Below are 17,664 nucleotides of genomic sequence, written 5' to 3'. Positions count from 1 at the left end.
AGTTGTCCGACACTTGCTCAAGACATTTCTAGGTCCTTCATGAGTGGTCCACTTTAAAAACAAGTTCACATAGTGGTTGATGGGGGACGAGGAGGCTGAGAGATGGTTGAGAGCAGGAGATCCAGGGTATGACTTCCGTAGTGAACGGTGGAGTGCGGTCGAACAGACGCATCCAGAAATTATGAATCTATCATAAAATTGAGTCAAATTTGTTTTGAACTACAGTTTAATTATTTCCTGACTTAAAATTGTGAATTTTGTAAAATTTTGTGGAATTTTGTTTTGATCTGTGTGCTGCAGGCATCAGCTGGTTTAATTTTGCTTTGTTGCCTGCACCTTTCCTTCACCCCTTGTTCACCTCCCCACCCTCATTCTGTTTGCTTTAGAATGGTAATGAGCAGACACGAAGGCGGCTGGCTGTTTACTGCCTGAAGGATGCCTACCTGCCCTTGCGGCTGTTGGAGAAGTTGATGTGCGTCATTAACTACATGGAGATGGCAAGAGTAACAGGAGTCCCTCTCTCTTACCTCCTCTCACGAGGGCAGCAAATCAAAGTAGTTTCTCAATTGCTCCGACAGGTAAAACTCCTAAATGATGCTTTTTAGTTAAGCATTAGTTTAACTGATTATTAAAATTCTCGATATAATGGGAATTTCTCCCATATTAACTCCATGGTCAATTTGTATAACAGATTGGGGAGTGAACGATTTAACCTTGATAACAATTATTTTAGAGAAAGGTGAGCATACATTTTTATAACATCTAGTTTAAAAACTAAATTTGAACTGTAAAGGTGAATTAGCAATATTATTTTCTCAGGAAATTGCACTTGGAGAAAGATTTAAGACAAAGGAAGATTAACTTTATTTGTCACATGTATATCAAAACATTGACATAAAACAACACTCACAACACGCTGGAGGAACTCAGCAGGTCGGGCAGCATCCGTGGAAACGATCAGTTGACGTTTCGGGCCAGAATCCTTCGTCAGGACTGTAGGGGGAAGGGGCAGAGGCCCTATAAAGAAGGTGGAGGGAGGGTGGGAAGGAGAAGGCTGGTAGGTTCCAGGTGAAAAACCAGTAAGGGGAAAGATAAAGGGGTGGGGGAAGGGAGGCAGGGAGGTGATAGGCAGGAAAGGCGAAGAAAGAATAGGGGAAAACACAATGGGTAATAGAAGGAAGCGGAACCATGAGGGAGGTGTCAGGCAGCTGGGGGAGGGGGCAGAGTGACATAGGGATGGGGAAGGGAGGGGGAGGGAAATACTGGAAGTTGGAGAATTCTATGTTCATACCAAGAGGCTGGAGACTACCTAGACGGTATATGAGATGTTGCTCCTCCAACCTGAGTTTAGCCTCATCATGGCAGTAGAGGAAACCATGTATGGACATATCTGAATGGGAGTGGGAAGCAGAGTTGAAGTGGGTGGCTACTGGGAGATCCTGTCTGTTTTGGCGGACGGAGTAGAGGTGCTCAACGAAGCGGTTCCCCCAACCTTCGTCGGGTTTCACCGATGTAGAGGAGGCCGCACCGGGAGCACCGGATGCAGTAGATGACCCCAACAGACTCACAAGTGAAGTGTTGCCTCACTTGGAAGTACTGTTTGGGGCCCTGAATGGTGGCAAGAGAGGAGGTGCAGGGACAGGTGGAGCACTTGCGCTTACAGGGATAATTGCCAGGTGGGAGATCCGTGGGGAGGGACGTGTGGACCAAGGAGTCGCAGAGAGACCGATCCCTGCGGAAGGTGGAGAGGGAAAGATGTGCTTAGTGGTGGGGTCCTGTTGAAGGTGGCGGAAGTTGTGGAGGATAATGTGTTGGATCCGGAGGCTAGCGGGGTGGTAGGTGAGGACAAGGGGGAACTCTGTTCCTGTTGTGGTGGCGGGAGGATGGGCTGAGAGCTGAAGTGCAGGAAATGGAGGAGATGCAGGTGAGGGCATCATTGATGACAGCAGAAGGGAAACCACGATCCTTAAAGAAAGAGGACATTTGAGATATCCTGGAGACGGAGGAGCTGGGAATAAGGAATGGCATTTTTGCATGTGGTGGGGTGGGAAGGGGTATAGTTGAGATAGTTATGAGAGTCAGTGGGCTTGCAGAAGATGTTAGTGAACAGTCTGTCTCCAGAGATGGAGACCGAGAGATCGAGAAAGGGGAGAGAAGTGTCCGAGATAGACCAAGTGAACTTGAGGGCTGGGTGGAAGTTAGAAGTAAAGCCGATGAAATTGATGAGCTCAGCATGGATGCAGGAAGCAGCACCAATGTAGTCGTCAATGTACCGAAGGAAAAGTTGGGGAGCAGTACTAGAATAGGTTTGGAGCACAGACTGTTCCACGTAACCAACGAAGAGGCATTCCATTGTATGTTTCAGTGGTTGACACAGTCTGAGGATGTTCTGTTGGTTTTGAAAAGTTTCCCAATCCTCTAACTTCCCACTATTTACTCTTATTACATGTCCTCTTTTGGCTTTTATGTTGGCTTTGCCTTCCCTTGTCAACCACAGTTGTGTCATCCTGCCTTAGAATACTACTACATCTTCGGGCTGTATCTATCGTGTACCTTCCGAATTGCTCCCAGAAATTCCAGCCATTGTTGTTCTGCAGTCATTCGTTGAGTGTCCCCTTACAATCAACTTTGACCAGCTCTCCTCTAATGCCTCTAATTCCCTTTACGCTGTAATACTGATATGTCTGATTTTCTCTCAAATTTTATCATATTATAATCACTGGCCCCTAAGAGTTCCTTTACCTTAAGCTCGCTAATCAATTCCAGATCTCTGCACAACACCCAATCCAGAATAGCTGATCCCCTAGTGGGCTCAACCACAAGCTGCTCTAAAAAGCCATCTTGTAGGCATTCCACACCAATCTGATTTTCCTGCTCTACCTGTATATTTAAATCCCCCATGACTATTGTAACAGTGCCCTTTTGCCTTTTCTACCTCCTGTTTACTACTGTTTGGAGGCCAGTATATAACTCCCATTAAGGTCTTTTTTACCTTTGCAGACTCTACCCACAAGGATTCTACACTTTCCGATTGCGTCACCTCTTTCTAAGGATACGATTTTATTTTTTGTTTCCAAGTTCATTTTATTATCAAAATACGTATAAATCGTATAGCTTTGAGATTCTTCTGCTTCACAGGCAGCTACTAAACAAGACACCTGAAAGAACCCAATTTAAAAAGAGGAGCAACACCCAATGTGCAGAGAGGAAAAAAAGCAAATCATATCATGCAAGCAATAAAGCAAGCATCAGGACTCAGAACGGAATTGAGTCCATAAACCCGAAGCTGGGAGCAGCCGAAGTGGGCCAATAGTCCCGGTCTCAGTCCCTCACACGGGGGCAAATCACTGCGAAGCTCAGTCACTGAACCCACAGCAGTTGGGGAAGGGCACAGCCTCAGCGCTGAGGAGTGCGGATTAAATGTCCCGGAGCAGAACGGGCTCGACCCTTGCCTCCGGTCCTGAACACCTTGCCTTTTCAGTGCATCTGGCCTGTCGTTTAAATTGTCCAGGCACTGGGTCACCCTCTGAACTGGGGGCCCGAGCCCCGGCCTCACTGCCTCGATACACTGTGGACTGCTTCTGGCTCGTACTCGACCTTTCCAAATCAAAACGGTGCTTGGATGGATCAAACTTCACTCCTGGTTTGCATTGCCTCAGAGTATACTACTACCTTTGCACTATTCTGCTGTATTGCACTCATCGCTGCGTAATGTTTACCCTGTGAGCTTCACGCAAAGCACCCTGATTTATGACACTGAGCTGGTCTGAATCCACACCTCTAGAACTGGCGAGCTGAATCCTCAAGTCAGAGGTAGCAGAAATAGGGAGGGGCAAAGCCATTGAGACTGGTGATCAAGTTCACGTTTAATGATCATTCAACCATTCACGTGAATACAGCCAAATGAAACACTGTTCCTCTGAAGCCAAGTTGCAATACACAGTATCAACGGTCGCATACATCATATGGCTATTATAACACATAACTGTGATAGTAGAAAAACATAGTTACAAAAAAATATAGCCCAAGTCCCTGAGTGTCATGGCCTGTAGAATGATGGTGCGTGGAAGTTGTTCTGGAGCCATGTTTCTGCAAGAACCATCCACGGTGGTTTTTATTTTGTGCAAGTTCAGCTCCAAACGAACGGCAACCGGCTTGTCTTCCACCAGGTGAACACTGGAGGGCAGCACCAATGGGAGGGCCAGCCCTCAACCCAGGACGGAGGGCAGTGGCACACAACCGGCTCCAGTGTCTCTTACCCCAGTGGCCGCAACAGACAACCCCGAGGCTTGAGGGCCTTGACCGAGCAACAACGGAGGCATTGCAGCTCCCCCACTGCCAGTCTTGCCATTGAACAAGTGAATCTGACTCACCGTATTCTGCGTTCCCAGTGCCCCAACACGGTCTTGCAATCACAATAAACATGTTCAAGACAATCATTTGTTACTGACCAGGGGCTTGGGAAGGGCAGCAAGTGGAGTGCAGACAAATAAACAAGGCAGTACAAATTAGGATAGGATTCACGGATCATTTCGAAAACTCAACGTTGCAAACCGGGATAGAAAACCATTCAAACTGTGGCATCATGGTAGTATAACAGTTAGCAGTAACACTGTACAGCACCAGCAACCCAAGTTCGATTCCACACAGTCCTGTAAAGAGTTTGCGGATGATACAAATGTAGGCCCCTGGTAAGCCTCAGGCTCGCTCAGCTGGGTAATCAAGTTTGTGTGGATGCTGTGTGATGTTAACTGAGCTCCAACGGTTGTGCACAAACTGGTTAAACTTTTTGATAAGTTTGGCACCTTTTACTTTCCTTTTATATTGTATCTCTATTAATTACATAATTCCAGTAAATACTTATAAAGTGTAATCATTTAATCGCATATGGTGTACTGTCTGATATTTGGCATGGTGGGGTACATCACACAGCATCCACACAAACTTGATTACCCAGTTTGGCGGGGCCAAAGGCTGCTCCCGCTAGACGAAAGTGAGCTGAGCGAGCCTGAGGCTTACCAGGGGCCTACATTTGTATCAACTTAGCCACAAAGCCATCAATTCCGTCATCCAAATTATTAACATATATCATGAAAAGAAGTGGTCCCAACTCAGACCCCTGTGGAACACCGATAGTTACTGGCCGCTAGTCAGAAAAGGTTCCCTTTATTCCTATTCTTTGCCTCCTGCCAACCACAGTAGTCGACCAGATGCTCCACAAGAGTCTGTCTTCGTCTCCTCTCCTTGCTGAAGACCCTGAGCCTCGGACTCCCGCTTGGGGTCCCCATCGCGCCTTCTGACAAAGCCCGTGAAAACAATAGCTTACAGACACACAAGAAAGAATAACATCTATCCCAATTGGTTAGCAAATGAATCCAATTCTCATTATCAGTAATTATAACCCAAACAAGCTGCTAGAGAGAGAACCACTGTCTCAGCAGTTAACATAATGAAGAAGTCATTTTATTAGCCTTAGCAATAACATAAAAGAAGAAACCCCTTACACAAGGATAGGTTGAGGAGCAGATATTTTTGAGGAAGCAGGGTGGCTGCAGAAACTCTTAGACAAATTAAGAGTTACACAGCAAAGAAGTGGCAGATGGAATACACTGTTGGGAAGTGTATGGTCATGCACTTTTGTATAAGAAATAAAACCATAGATTATTTTGTAAATGGAAAGAAAATTTAAAAATCTGGTATGCAAAGGGAGTTGGGAGTCCTTGTACAGGGTTCCCTAAAGGTTAATTTGCAAGTTGAGTCTGTGGTGAGGAAAGCAAGTGCATTTATTTTGAGAGGACTGGAATATAAAAGCAAGGATGTAAATGTTGAGGCTTTATAAGGCATCTCTAAGGCCTTGCAGTATTGTGAGCAGGTTTTAGCCCCTTATAAAAACATAAGATCAGGCCATTTGGCTCATCGAGTTTGCTCTGCCACTTCATCATGGCTGATCCAATTTTCCTCTCAGCCCCAATCTCCTACCTTCTCCCCTTATCCCTTCATGCCCCAACCAATGAAGAATCTATCAACATCTGCCTTAAATATACGTAAAGACTTGGCCTCTACAACTGCCTGTGGCAAAGAATTCCACAGATTCACCACTCTCTGGCTAAAGAAATTCCTCCTCATCTCCATTCTAAATAGACATCCCTCTATTCTGAGGCTGTCCCGTCTGGTCTTAGACTCTCCCGCCATAGGAAATATCCTCTCCATGTTCACTTTATCAAGGCCTTTCACCATTCGATAGGTTTCGATGAGCTCACCCCTCATTCTTCTGAATTCTAGTGAATACAGGCTGAGAACCATCAAACGCTGTTCATATGACAAGCCGTTCAATCTTGGAATGATTTTGATGGGAGGAAAGATGGGCTTAGTGGTGGGATCCCGTTGGAGGTGGCCGAAGTTACGGAGAATAATATGTTGGACCCGGAGGCTGGTGGGGTGGTAGGTGAGGACCAGGGGAACCCTATTCCTAGTGGGGTGGTGGGAGGATGGAGTGAGAGCAGATGTACGTGAAATGGGGGAGATGCGTTTAAGAGCAGAGTTGATAGTGGAGGAAGGGAAGCCCCTTTCTTTAAAAAATGAAGACATCTCCCTCATCCTAGAATGAAAAGCCTCATTCCGTCTGGGTAGCCTCCAACCTGATGGCATGAACATCGACTTCTCTAACTTCCGCTAAGGCCCCACCTCCCCCTCGTACCCCATCTGTTACTCATTTTTATGCACACATTCTTTCTCTCACTCTCCTTTTTCTCCCTCTGTCCCTCTGAATATACCTCTTGCCCATCCTCTGGGTCACCCCCCGCCGTCTTTCTCCCTAGGCCTCCTGTCCCATGATCCTCTCGTATCCCCTATTGCCTATCACCTGTCCAGCTCTCGGCTCTATCCCTCCCCCTCCTGTCTTCTCCTATCATTTTGCATCTCCCCCTCCCCCTCCAGCTTTCAAATCCCTTACTCACTCTTCCTTCAGTTAGTCCTGACGAAGGGTCTCGGCCTGAAACGTCGACTGCGCCTCTTCCTATAGATGCTGCTTGGCCTGCTGCGTTCACCAGCAACTTTGATGTGTGTTGAAAGGGAAAACACAGTTATGGTCGTCTCACTCTCAGACTAGAGACAACAAAAATCCCAATGATAATGTTTAACCTGTAAAATAACCAGGTTCAAGTTGCGTGACACCTGCTGCTGCAAACTTAGAAGTTTCTCGGAAAATGTAGAAGCAACTGTATCTTAATTACTGAAAAGTTCACTGAACTATTACATATATATTGATGATTATATAAAAATGCAAGCAAGCCTAGGAAGGTTAGTTTGCAAGAAAATTATCAACTCTGCACCCTAATCTAACAGAAGATAGAAAAGAGAATGGCTAGGGTGGCAGCCATCCTTGACGATACCCTTAGTCTTTTTGAGGCACCACACCATGTTCGTCATTTCATATTGAACTTCTACACCATTACTGTGTTGCTGAGGCCTTAATCTCTGGAGTTTTTTCCCTCTTTATTTCCTACATTCTATCTCTTACTCCAAAAAACCTTTCAACAAACCTTTTGTTATCTTCCCTGGTATTTCCTTTAGCGATACTGTCAGTTTGTTTAGTAACACTTGTTAACCATCTGATAACGTTTTACTTGGTAAGGTATATATATGACATTTGTTAAAGGTGAGGTAAAAAAGATGATGAACTTTGGGCTCTTTATACAGGATGCTCTACTGTATAAGTGCAAAGGCAATGTATTCTCTGAAGCTCTACTCTTATTATTATTTTGTTATATCAAATAAAATAGCAATTGTTGTTTTAAAAATATAATTTGCATGGTAGTTCCGGAGATGTCAACATAGACTGAGATGCTGCATTAATCATCTGTGTTGCTAGGCGATGAAGCATGACCTGGTGATGCCTGTGGTGAAAACAGAGGGTGGAGAGGACTACACCGGTGCTACTGTGATTGAACCAGTTAAAGGGTAGGGCTGACTTACTTAACACTCCCTCCACTCTGACTCCGAGCTGTAAATGGGACGTGTTGAAGTTAAAGATATTATGCAGCTGTGTACTTGTACACAATTACGATGCTATTCCTCCTTCAATCTTTGCACTCACGATCTTCACCCTTTATGATCTATGCTTGGCCTCATTGCCACTCCTTGGTCTAACTTTATTACCACTGTCTTCATTAAGAAATTGGAATCTTATTTTAATGACTACTTACAGTTTGCTTGCACAAAGTGCTCACTCATTTGCTCTTTAATCATTTGACTGTGGTGACAGGATGTTTTTATTTCCCTCAGGGCTGAGAATTCTGAGTAAAACGTGACTAGGCAAATGTGTTTTCTGTGTAAACACCGCCTCGTAATTTTTATTGCTCCATTCATTCGACATAAAGAGAGAAAAATGTTATGTTAAGTAGACATTCAATTTCACAGCTTCCTAGTCACTAATTAATATTGATGGATAATCTTTGCTTTTAACTTTTATTCTTGGAACAGGTTTTGGAGCCAGGACCTTCAATTCCTATCTGAAACATCAGATGGAAATGATGGTCAGGATAATTGTTTCCACCCCCCACCCCCCACCCCCCATTTGGTGAATGTTCCCTTCTGTATCAGAATTAGGTTTATTCTCATAGGCACAAGTTATGATTTTCTTTTGTGTGGCAGCAGTACAGTATGATACATAAAAAGCTTTACTATACTGCAATAAATCAGAATCAAGTTCATTATCACCATCATGTGTCATGAAATTTGTTAACTTACCAGCAGCAGTATAATGCAATACATGATAATATAGAAAAAAAGAAAAGTAAGTAAATCAATTACAGTGAGTATATATTTATATTAAATAGATTAAAAACAGTGCAAAAACAGAAGGTACATTTTTTTTTAAAGTGGGGTGATGGTCATGGGTCCAGTGTCCATTTAGGAATCATATGGTAGAGAGGAAGAAGCTGTTTCTGAATTGCTGAGTGTGTGCCTTCAGGCTTCTGTACCTCCTTCCTGACAGTAACAATGAGAAGAGGCATGACCTGGATGATGGGGGCCCTTAATAATGGACATCGCCTTTCTGAGAGATCACTCCTTGAAGTTAACAAATTTCATGACCTATGCCGGTGGTACGAAACCTGTTTCTGATTCTGATGAATAGGGAGATGGGATTAGTTTGTATTGGCATTTTGGTCGACGCGGACGTAATGGGCTGAAGGGCTTCTTTCTCCTGTGTGGTATGGTTCAGTGTTCATCCTTCTGCTGCAGAATGTCTTGCTGCCATTTAGGCTACTTCCACACTAGATTGAATAAATCCGCAACCGAAGCTTTTTCACTTGGTTTTGACCCTCCGTCCACACTGAAATGGCGTTTTCCTCACCCGAAAACAAGAGCTTTTCTAAAACACTCTTCAGAGTGTTTAAATCTGAAAACGGCGGTTGAGCATTATAGTGTGTACAGGGGTAACCGGAGGTTTTAACAAACCTGTTGTCCCTTTCATCGGTGAAGAGAAATGTTTCCAGGGTGACCCCTCTGTGGGAGTAGGGAAGATGCTGGTGGAGCCACCCAGGGGTCTGCGTGTCTGTATGTATAGCTATTGTAGTGGCTGTGAGGCTGCTATTGTGGTGGCGAAAAGTACTGGGGGGGAGCCATCGTATTCCTCATCATTGCAAATCCCTCTGCAACAGAGTTAGTCAGTTTTTCAATGTTCGTTGTCAGCTGGGTCATACTGTCCATGAACTCCCTGTCGGTTGCCTCCATACGCTCCAGTATTTGTTTTTTTAGTTTTAAGTCCTCCTGCGCGAGAGCCAACAGCTGTCCGTCCTTTGGCAATTTCCTTTTAAGTTCTTCTCGTATGTAGAAACGTGCACCAAGTGTACCGTTTCCTCTTCGCTTGCTTTCTGTAGATGTGTCCTGCGAATGCCCAGTAGGAGGCGATTCGCTCAAATACCCGTTTTAATGTGGACGGAGGTATTTTCAAAAACACCTGGTGTGGATGCCTATCATTTTTACTCGAAACCAGCGTTTTCAAAATTATCCAGTCTAGTGTGGGCGTAGCCTTAGTGTTGCCCATAACTTCAGTACCACAGATGCATCTTTGTTAATTCCTTGGCTGTTTGTGTAAGTCATTCTTTGCTAAACTCATAGCTATCCCTTTACCACGACTGTTAAACTCACTTGGTGCTTGTTAGAAATACACAAGGAGTCATGAAAATTCGGTATTTGCAACACAGCCAAAGTAAGGCAAGTGCTCACATAGTGTTGAGTATTGTGTTAAGGGTGCTGACATTTAAAACAGAGAATGTTCAGCATCATTTGCATAGAACCATATCCTGATTCTTATCTGTGGTACTGTGTTCAGTCTTTGCTATCACATTTTGGATTGGTCTCGAAGTGAGGGGTGGGATGTCGTCGTCGTCATATGATGTAGGTGATCATAGTGATCATGATAGTCCTTGGCAGATTTTTCTACAGAAGTGGTTTGCCATTGCTGCCTTCTGGGCAGTGTCTTTACAAGACGGGTGACCCCAGTTATTATCAATACTCTTCAGAGATTGTTTGCCTGACGTCAGTGGTTGCATAACCAGGAATTGTCATGTACACTGGTTACTCATACGACTGTCCACCACCTGCTCCCATGGCTTCACATGACCCTGATCAAAGGGCTAAGCAGGTGCTACACCTTGTCCAAGAGTGAACTGCAGGCTAGTGGAGGGAAGGAGCGTCTGACACCTCCTTTAGTAGAGACATATCTCCACCCTACCACTCGGGTGGGGATATATACAGATTGAACGGAATGAGTTAGGGATTTTAAGACATTAAATCATAGGAACACTATCCTTGTATCATCTTCAATTCCTCTGTTGTTTCTTTTCTGTGTAGCCTTATGTATAGCCTATGTCAAGGTGAAGTAGTACACAGAAAAGCAGTAACAGAATGCGGAATAAAGTGTTACAGTTACATAGAAAGCGCACAGTGCAGGCTGACAAGGGTCAAGATCGTAACAGTGAGGCAGATTGTGAGGTTAATAGTCCATCTTATGGAACTAGGGGACTGTTCAGTAGTCTTATGAACAGACCCCTAGTTCAATAAGATGGACTGTTAACCTCACCATCTGAGGTATAAATGCTGTCCTTGAGTCTGGTGGCCTGAGCTTTTGTATCTTCTGCCCCGTAGGAGGAAGGTGAAGAGGAATAGTGGGTTAGGTGGGGTTTTTCATTATGTTGGCCGCTTTACTGAGGGTGTGTGAAATATAGACAGAATTCATTGGTGGAGGGGTTGATTTTCATGATGTCCTGGTCTATGTCTGCAACTCTGCAGTTTCTTGAGATCTTGGGCAGAACGGATGCCGTACCAAGTAGGTGATCTAGGTAGGATGCTATCTGTGGTGCATCAGTAAAATACTGGTGAGGGTCAAAGGGGCTGTGCCAATTTTTTTAGCTATTGAGGAAGTCAAGGCACTGTTGAGCTTTCTTGACCATGGCATCTGTGTGATTGGACCAGGACTAAGATATCAGTGATGTTTACTCCTGGAAACTTGAAACTCTCAACCCTCTTGACCTCCGAACCATTGATGTGAATAGGAATGGAATGCAAAACGACATATCTCTCCCCTGAAGTCCTTAATTTGGTGTTTCTTTAAAATATTGAAATTTAAAACTAGATTAAGTTTTGTTTAATTTTGCTTTTCTTCTACAGTTATTATGATGTTCCCATAGCTACTCTGGATTTTTCCTCCCTGTACCCATCCATAATGATGGCACATAACTTATGTTACACCACTCTACTGAAGCCCGGTGCTGTGGAGAAATACAAGTGAGTATAGAAAAAATATAATAAATATTACATAAATAACATTAGATTTGAAACACAAGCTGTTTCAAAGATGGCAATTTGCAAGCGATGATTGAGTTGATTTATAGACTTGGCTTGGCCAGAAGTAAATTTCTGATGAGCTGTTCACCTGTCCCTGTTATGGGTGTTTCTTCCCTGTCATATCTGAGAGTGCTGACCCCAGAGCCCCACTCAAACACCCATTCTTCATTCTCCTAGTCGATTGTTGGTGCCTTGACTGACAAGCCTGGTCAGAGCTCAGCAACTTTATTTGCCGTATACAAGGTTCAAGTTTATTCATCATATAAAAATTGAAATGTGCGGTGAAGTATATCATTTGTGTTAAAAAGTGATTTCAGTTGAGGAGTGAGATGTTGTCGTACAGGAGGATGTGCTGGTGGGGTAGACCACTAGCGTCACTGTACTTTCTGGGCCCCAACATAGCATGCCCGTAATGCTCAGAAGAACAACTCAGAACATCACAGGCAACAAAACAAATCCTGTTCATCCCTCCCACCCACACATGTCCACAGTGATTTAACCCCAGGGCAAGCCATCTTCTTCAGTCTCCATCCTCCAGTGGACTCTGACTCTGGCCTCCAGACATTAGGCTTCATCTTCCCCAGAGATTTGCAGATTTGCCTCTGGCCAGCTGGACTTGACTTCTGGACTTCCGAAGCATGTTTCCATCATCACCAGTACTGGATAACTACTCACTTAGCAGCTTTAAATACATGCAAAAGATCAAACAGTACTCATCCACCATTGTTGATCACTTTGTCTTCTCTGTCACCTGTCTGAGGTTGAAATGAGGAAAACCAGAATTTGCACGTACTAGGAATTTGCTGTGGTTTGTTGGTCAGAGCGTGATATAGAACATACAAAATCAATATTCAACAATGATAAAGAATTATACAAAAAATAAAGTTAGAAATACAGATATGCAATAAAATGTGCATAAATACAAATATTTCAGCATGTGTTTACAATGTAAAAGTGGTTGCAAGTGTGCTGTGATGCTCACAAAACAAAACAAGCCATCAATCAACAACTCTCCTTCATCCAAAATTGCTTCAATTAGTTATTGAGACCCGTCACCTTTCTTGAAATAAGCTAATTTGACAAAGAAAAGATCTAAAGAGATTTTTGAGCTTTTTTTTCAGCTGCAAGTCAAGTTCAGGTTTATTCTTATCTTACTGTAAATGCATACAACCAGACAAAACAATGTTCCTCTGGACCACTGTGCAGCCACAAGATATATATCACATAGAGCAAAATATTACCACATAATAAAATATAATTAATAATAATGTTAATAAAATATAATTCAAAGTGTATGTAGTGCGCAGCACAGGTGAACAGCTTGCTGTCCTGGTGATGAGACCTTGGTAATGGCGGGGTATTCATTAGTCTCAGCCTGAGGGGAAAAAGCTGTTACCCAGTCTGGCAGTCCTAGCCGTGGTGCTCTTGTACCTCTCGATGGTAGTGGGTCAAAGAGATTGTGCGATGGATGGTAGGGATCCTCAGCAATGCTTTGGGCCCTTTGTATACAATGCTCCTGGTGAATGTCACAAATAGGGAGGAGGAAGACCCCCGAAATTCCCTCAGTGTTTTTACTATCCTCTGTAGGGCTTTTGCAGTCTGTTGCCTGACAGTTTCCATATCACACAATGATGCAACCAGACAGGACTTCTTGATGGTGCTCATGTAGAAAGCTGTTGGATTGGGGGCAGGGAGCCTTGTACACTTTAATCTCCTCAAAGTGCAGACACTGCTGTGCCTTCATAACTAATGACGAGGTGTTGTGATCCAGGTTAGATCATCCTTAATATGCACACCAAGGGACTTTTTGCTCTTCATTCTCTCCACGGCAGAGCCATTGATATGCAGTGGAGAGTGGTTGACTTGTGCCTACCTAAAGTCCACAATCATCTCTCTTGTCTTGTCCATGTTGAGATTCAGGTCGTCGTTCTCGCACCATTTGATAAGCCTCTCTACCTCCTCTCTGTCGGCCCATCATTGTTGCTGTTGAGGATGTATTGTAAGCGAACCTGATGTGATTTGAGCTGAGTCTGGGAGTGCACTCGTGAGTCAGCAGTGTGCACAGCAGCAGGCCCCTGGGGGGGTGGGGGTGGGAAGGGGGCACCAGTGCTCAGAGTGGTGGAGCTTGAGATGCTGCTCCCAATCGGACTGAGTGGGGTCTTTCTGTCAAGACGTCCAAGATCCAGCTACAGAGAGGGTGTTAAGTCCCTATGAACTCAGCTCACCCACCAGCCTCAGAGGGATGATCATGTTAAGTTGATGAACAACCTGGTGTATCAGGCATTGTTTTCTAGGTGAGACAGGGCAGAATGTCTCTGGGCTATGGCATCATTGGTGGACCGGTTTGAGCAGCAGGAGATCTAGAAAGAGTATAATGTGGCTGGAAGGTGGGATTTTCTACGATCTATTACCAGCCACTCAAAACACTACAGTGTCTAGTAGAAGTATTCAGCCCCCAACCCTTTGTTCATATGAATCAGTATTACAACCAGGGATTTTGATTAATATGACTTGAGAATTTTTATCACATGCTCTTTTCTTCACAGTATAGTCCAAAAAAAAAAGAAACCAGGAAAAATCGAAAAAGCATGGAAAACTAAATATCCAAAAACTGAAATATTAGCATTTCACAAGTAGTCATCCCCCTTTGCTCTGTACTTAGTTGAATCACCTCTCGCAGCGATCACAGCCAGTAGTCTTTTTGGTTAAGTCTCTATTAGCTTTGTCTGATGTGATGGAGGAAGATTTGCCCATTCCTCATTGCAAAATTGCTCAAGCTATGACAGGTTTGCTGGGGAGTGGCAGCAGACAGCAATCTTGAGGTCATGCCAGAGATGCTTGATCGGGTTAAGGGTGGGACTCTGACTGGGCCACTCAAGGACATCAATTTTCTTCATTTGAAGCCACTCTTTGGTTGTTCTGGCAACCTTGGGTCCTTGTCCTGCTGATAGATGAACTTCCCAGTTTAAGCTTTCTGGTAGAGGCTAGCAGGTTTTAATCCAAGATCTCCCTGTATTTAGCAGCATTCATCTTCCCATTAATCTTGATCTGATTTCCAGACCCGTAGGGAAGGTGTTACCTGGTAGACGTGCAGTATTAGATTTTATGCCACACATCCCACCTAATGTTGAGGTCAAAAGGTTCCAGTTTAATCTTATCCGACCACAAAACCTTCTTCCACAACTTTACAGCATCTTCTAAGTGACGCTTTGCAAAGTCTTTATAGGCAAGGATATGCTTTTATTTAAGGCAGGACTTCTTCCTTGCTACTCTTTCATAAATTCCCTTTCTGTGCAATGTCTTGGAGGTTGTGGAGCAACGAACTTCATCTTTATTTGCAGCCATTCACTTCTGCAGCTCACTTAGAGTGACTGTTGCTGTCATAATAGTATCTCGTACAAGAGCCATTCTTCTCTGGTGACTAAGTTTAGAGGGGGCACCCTGATCTAAGCAGTGTGACTGTGGTTTCATATTTTTCTACTTTTTCATGATGGATTGCACTGAACTGTGAGGTACGTTCAGTGTCTTTAAGATGGTCTTGTACCCTTCCCCAGATTTATGCCTCTATTATAATTTCCCTGGCTTGCCTTGAATGCTCTTTTGTCTTCATAGTGGTTTGAACTGTTGGACCTTAGAGAAGGGGGGGGCAGTATTCATTCAGGTGACCCTCCAATTTTCTACATCAATAAATTTGGATGAGTTGATAAGGTAATATACACCTGAGGAAAGTTAGCATAGTAAGTACAAAGGGGCTGAATACTTTTTCAAACTCAACATTTTCATTTTTAATTTTTAGTAAATTGTTGACAGGTTTTGGATTTAAAACAATGCACAAAGTTTGCAGATAAGCTCAAAAAACCCTACTTCAATATATTTTAAATTTAGAAAATGTGACAGTAAAATGTAAAAATAGTTGTGGCGGCTGAATGCTTTCTCAAAGCACTGCATATGATGGTAGAGGTCAGTACAACTGGGCAGTTATTGTTTATGCTGGTTATTGTCACTTTGTTGGGGCACTGAAATGATAGTGGTTGCCTTGAAGCTTGTAGGGACAGTGGACTGTTGCTAAGAGATGTTAAAGGTGTCCATTAAGACTTCTGTTAGCTGGGCCGCACAATTCCTCAGCACCCGACCAGGTATGTTGTCCAGCCTTGCAGCTTTTGTACGGAACACACTCAGCCATTGGGGAACTACATAGTGTTTGGGATTGGGGGATCTAGCTAATAAATTTACTGAGGCATAGAATCATAAGTGGTGGTAAGAATATGATGCTGAAGTAATAGTAAAGGTTTGAAGCTTGCTTTTCTTTAATGGAGATTTATTTGAATGTGTTGTGGTTTTTCTTTCTCCTCTTTCACTTTTCTCTCCTTCAAAGTTTTTCTTCGGACCAGTTCATTAAGACTCCGACAGGGGATCAGTTTGTCAAGGCATCAGTGAGAAAAGGACTGCTTCCAGAAATACTGGAAAACCTCCTGTCTGCAAGGAAAAAGTGAGTACAACAGAGGGGAAGAAATGCCTAATTAGTGGACATTTTGAAACCATGTAAAGAAAATTGAATCAAGTCTGCCCATGGTTAACATGACAATCCTCCAGCTTTCATCAAAAACATAAGACCTAGGAGCAGAATTAGGCTATTTGGCCCATTCTGTCTGCTCTGTCATTCGATCATGGATGATTAGTTTTCCCTTTGAACCTGATTCTCCTGGCTTCTCCCTGTAACCTTTCACCCCCCCCACCCAATCAATAACCTATCAAACTCTGCTTTAAATATACCCAATGACTTGACCTCCACAGTCATCTGTGGCAACAGATTCCACAGATTCACCATCCAGTGGCTAAAGAAATTTCTCCTCATCTCTGTTCTAAAGGGATGTTCTTCTGTTCTGAGACTGTGCCCCTGGTGCTTGACTCTCACAATAGGAAACATCCTCTCCACATTCACTCTTCTCTTGGGCCTTCAATATTCTGTAGGTTTCTTCATTCTTCTAAACTCCAGTCTAATAAAATAAAATAAACCGGTTAACCTAACAGTCTTCACTATGTTTGTGTTGTCTACTGTAGATTATAAAAATCCCAACTCTGTGTATTCTGTAGGAGCAATAAATTAACACGAATTCCCTTGGATTTTCACTTTTTTTGGAGCAAGTGGGGAAGTGGAGCAAATACATTGACTAAAGTAACAGTATTTCTGTAATAGAAACATAGGAACATAGAAAATAGGTGCAGGAGTAGGCCATTCGGCCCTTTGAGCCTGCACCGCCATTTATTATGATCATGGCTGATCATCCAACTCAGAACCCCGCCCCAGCCTTCCCTCCATACCCCCTGACCCCCGTAGCCACAAGGGCCATATCTAACTCCCTCTTAAATATAGCCAATGAACTGGCCTCAACAGTTTCCTGTGGCAGAGAATTCCACAGATTCACCACTCTCTGTGTGAAGAAATTTTTCCTAATCTCGGTCCTAAAAGGCTTCCCCTCTATCCTCAAACTGTGACCCCTCGTTCTGGACTTCCCCAACATCGGGAACAATCTTCCTGCATCTAGCCTGTCCAATCCCTTTAGGATCTTATACGTTTCAATCAGATCCCCCCTCAATCTTCTAAATTCCAACGAGTACAAGCCCAATTCATCCAGTCTTTCTTCATATGAAAGTCCCGCCATCCCAGGAATCAATCTGGTGAACCTTCTTTGTACTCCCTCTATGGCAAGGGTGTCTTTCCTCAGATTAGGGGACCAAAACTGCACACAATACTCCAGGTGTGGTCTCACCAAGGCCTTGTACAACTGCAGTAGTACCTCCCTGCTCCTGTCC

At 43.7% G+C, this 17,664-nt stretch overlaps 1 protein-coding gene across 2 annotated transcripts in view; it reads left to right on the top strand.

Annotated features, from left to right (window-relative positions):
* The window catches only part of pold1 (polymerase (DNA directed), delta 1, catalytic subunit), a 234,870-nt gene that overhangs the window by 71,863 nt on the left and 145,343 nt on the right, over nucleotides 1-17,664 (top strand). For both annotated transcript variants that reach the window (XM_063063296.1, XM_063063297.1), the window contains exons 13-16: nucleotides 387-578; nucleotides 7,871-7,959; nucleotides 11,674-11,790; nucleotides 16,226-16,339. In XM_063063296.1, coding sequence (XP_062919366.1) covers nucleotides 387-578; nucleotides 7,871-7,959; nucleotides 11,674-11,790; nucleotides 16,226-16,339 — 512 coding nt within the window. The remainder of the gene's footprint in view (nucleotides 1-386; nucleotides 579-7,870; nucleotides 7,960-11,673; nucleotides 11,791-16,225; nucleotides 16,340-17,664) is intronic.

The sequence above is a fragment of the Mobula hypostoma genome, chromosome 11 (genome assembly GCF_963921235.1).
Source record: "Mobula hypostoma chromosome 11, sMobHyp1.1, whole genome shotgun sequence".
NCBI classification, from domain to species: Eukaryota; Metazoa; Chordata; class Chondrichthyes; order Myliobatiformes; family Myliobatidae; genus Mobula; species Mobula hypostoma.
The sequence above is the reverse complement of the archived record's forward strand: the minus strand, read 5'-3'. Positions and strand labels throughout refer to the sequence as shown.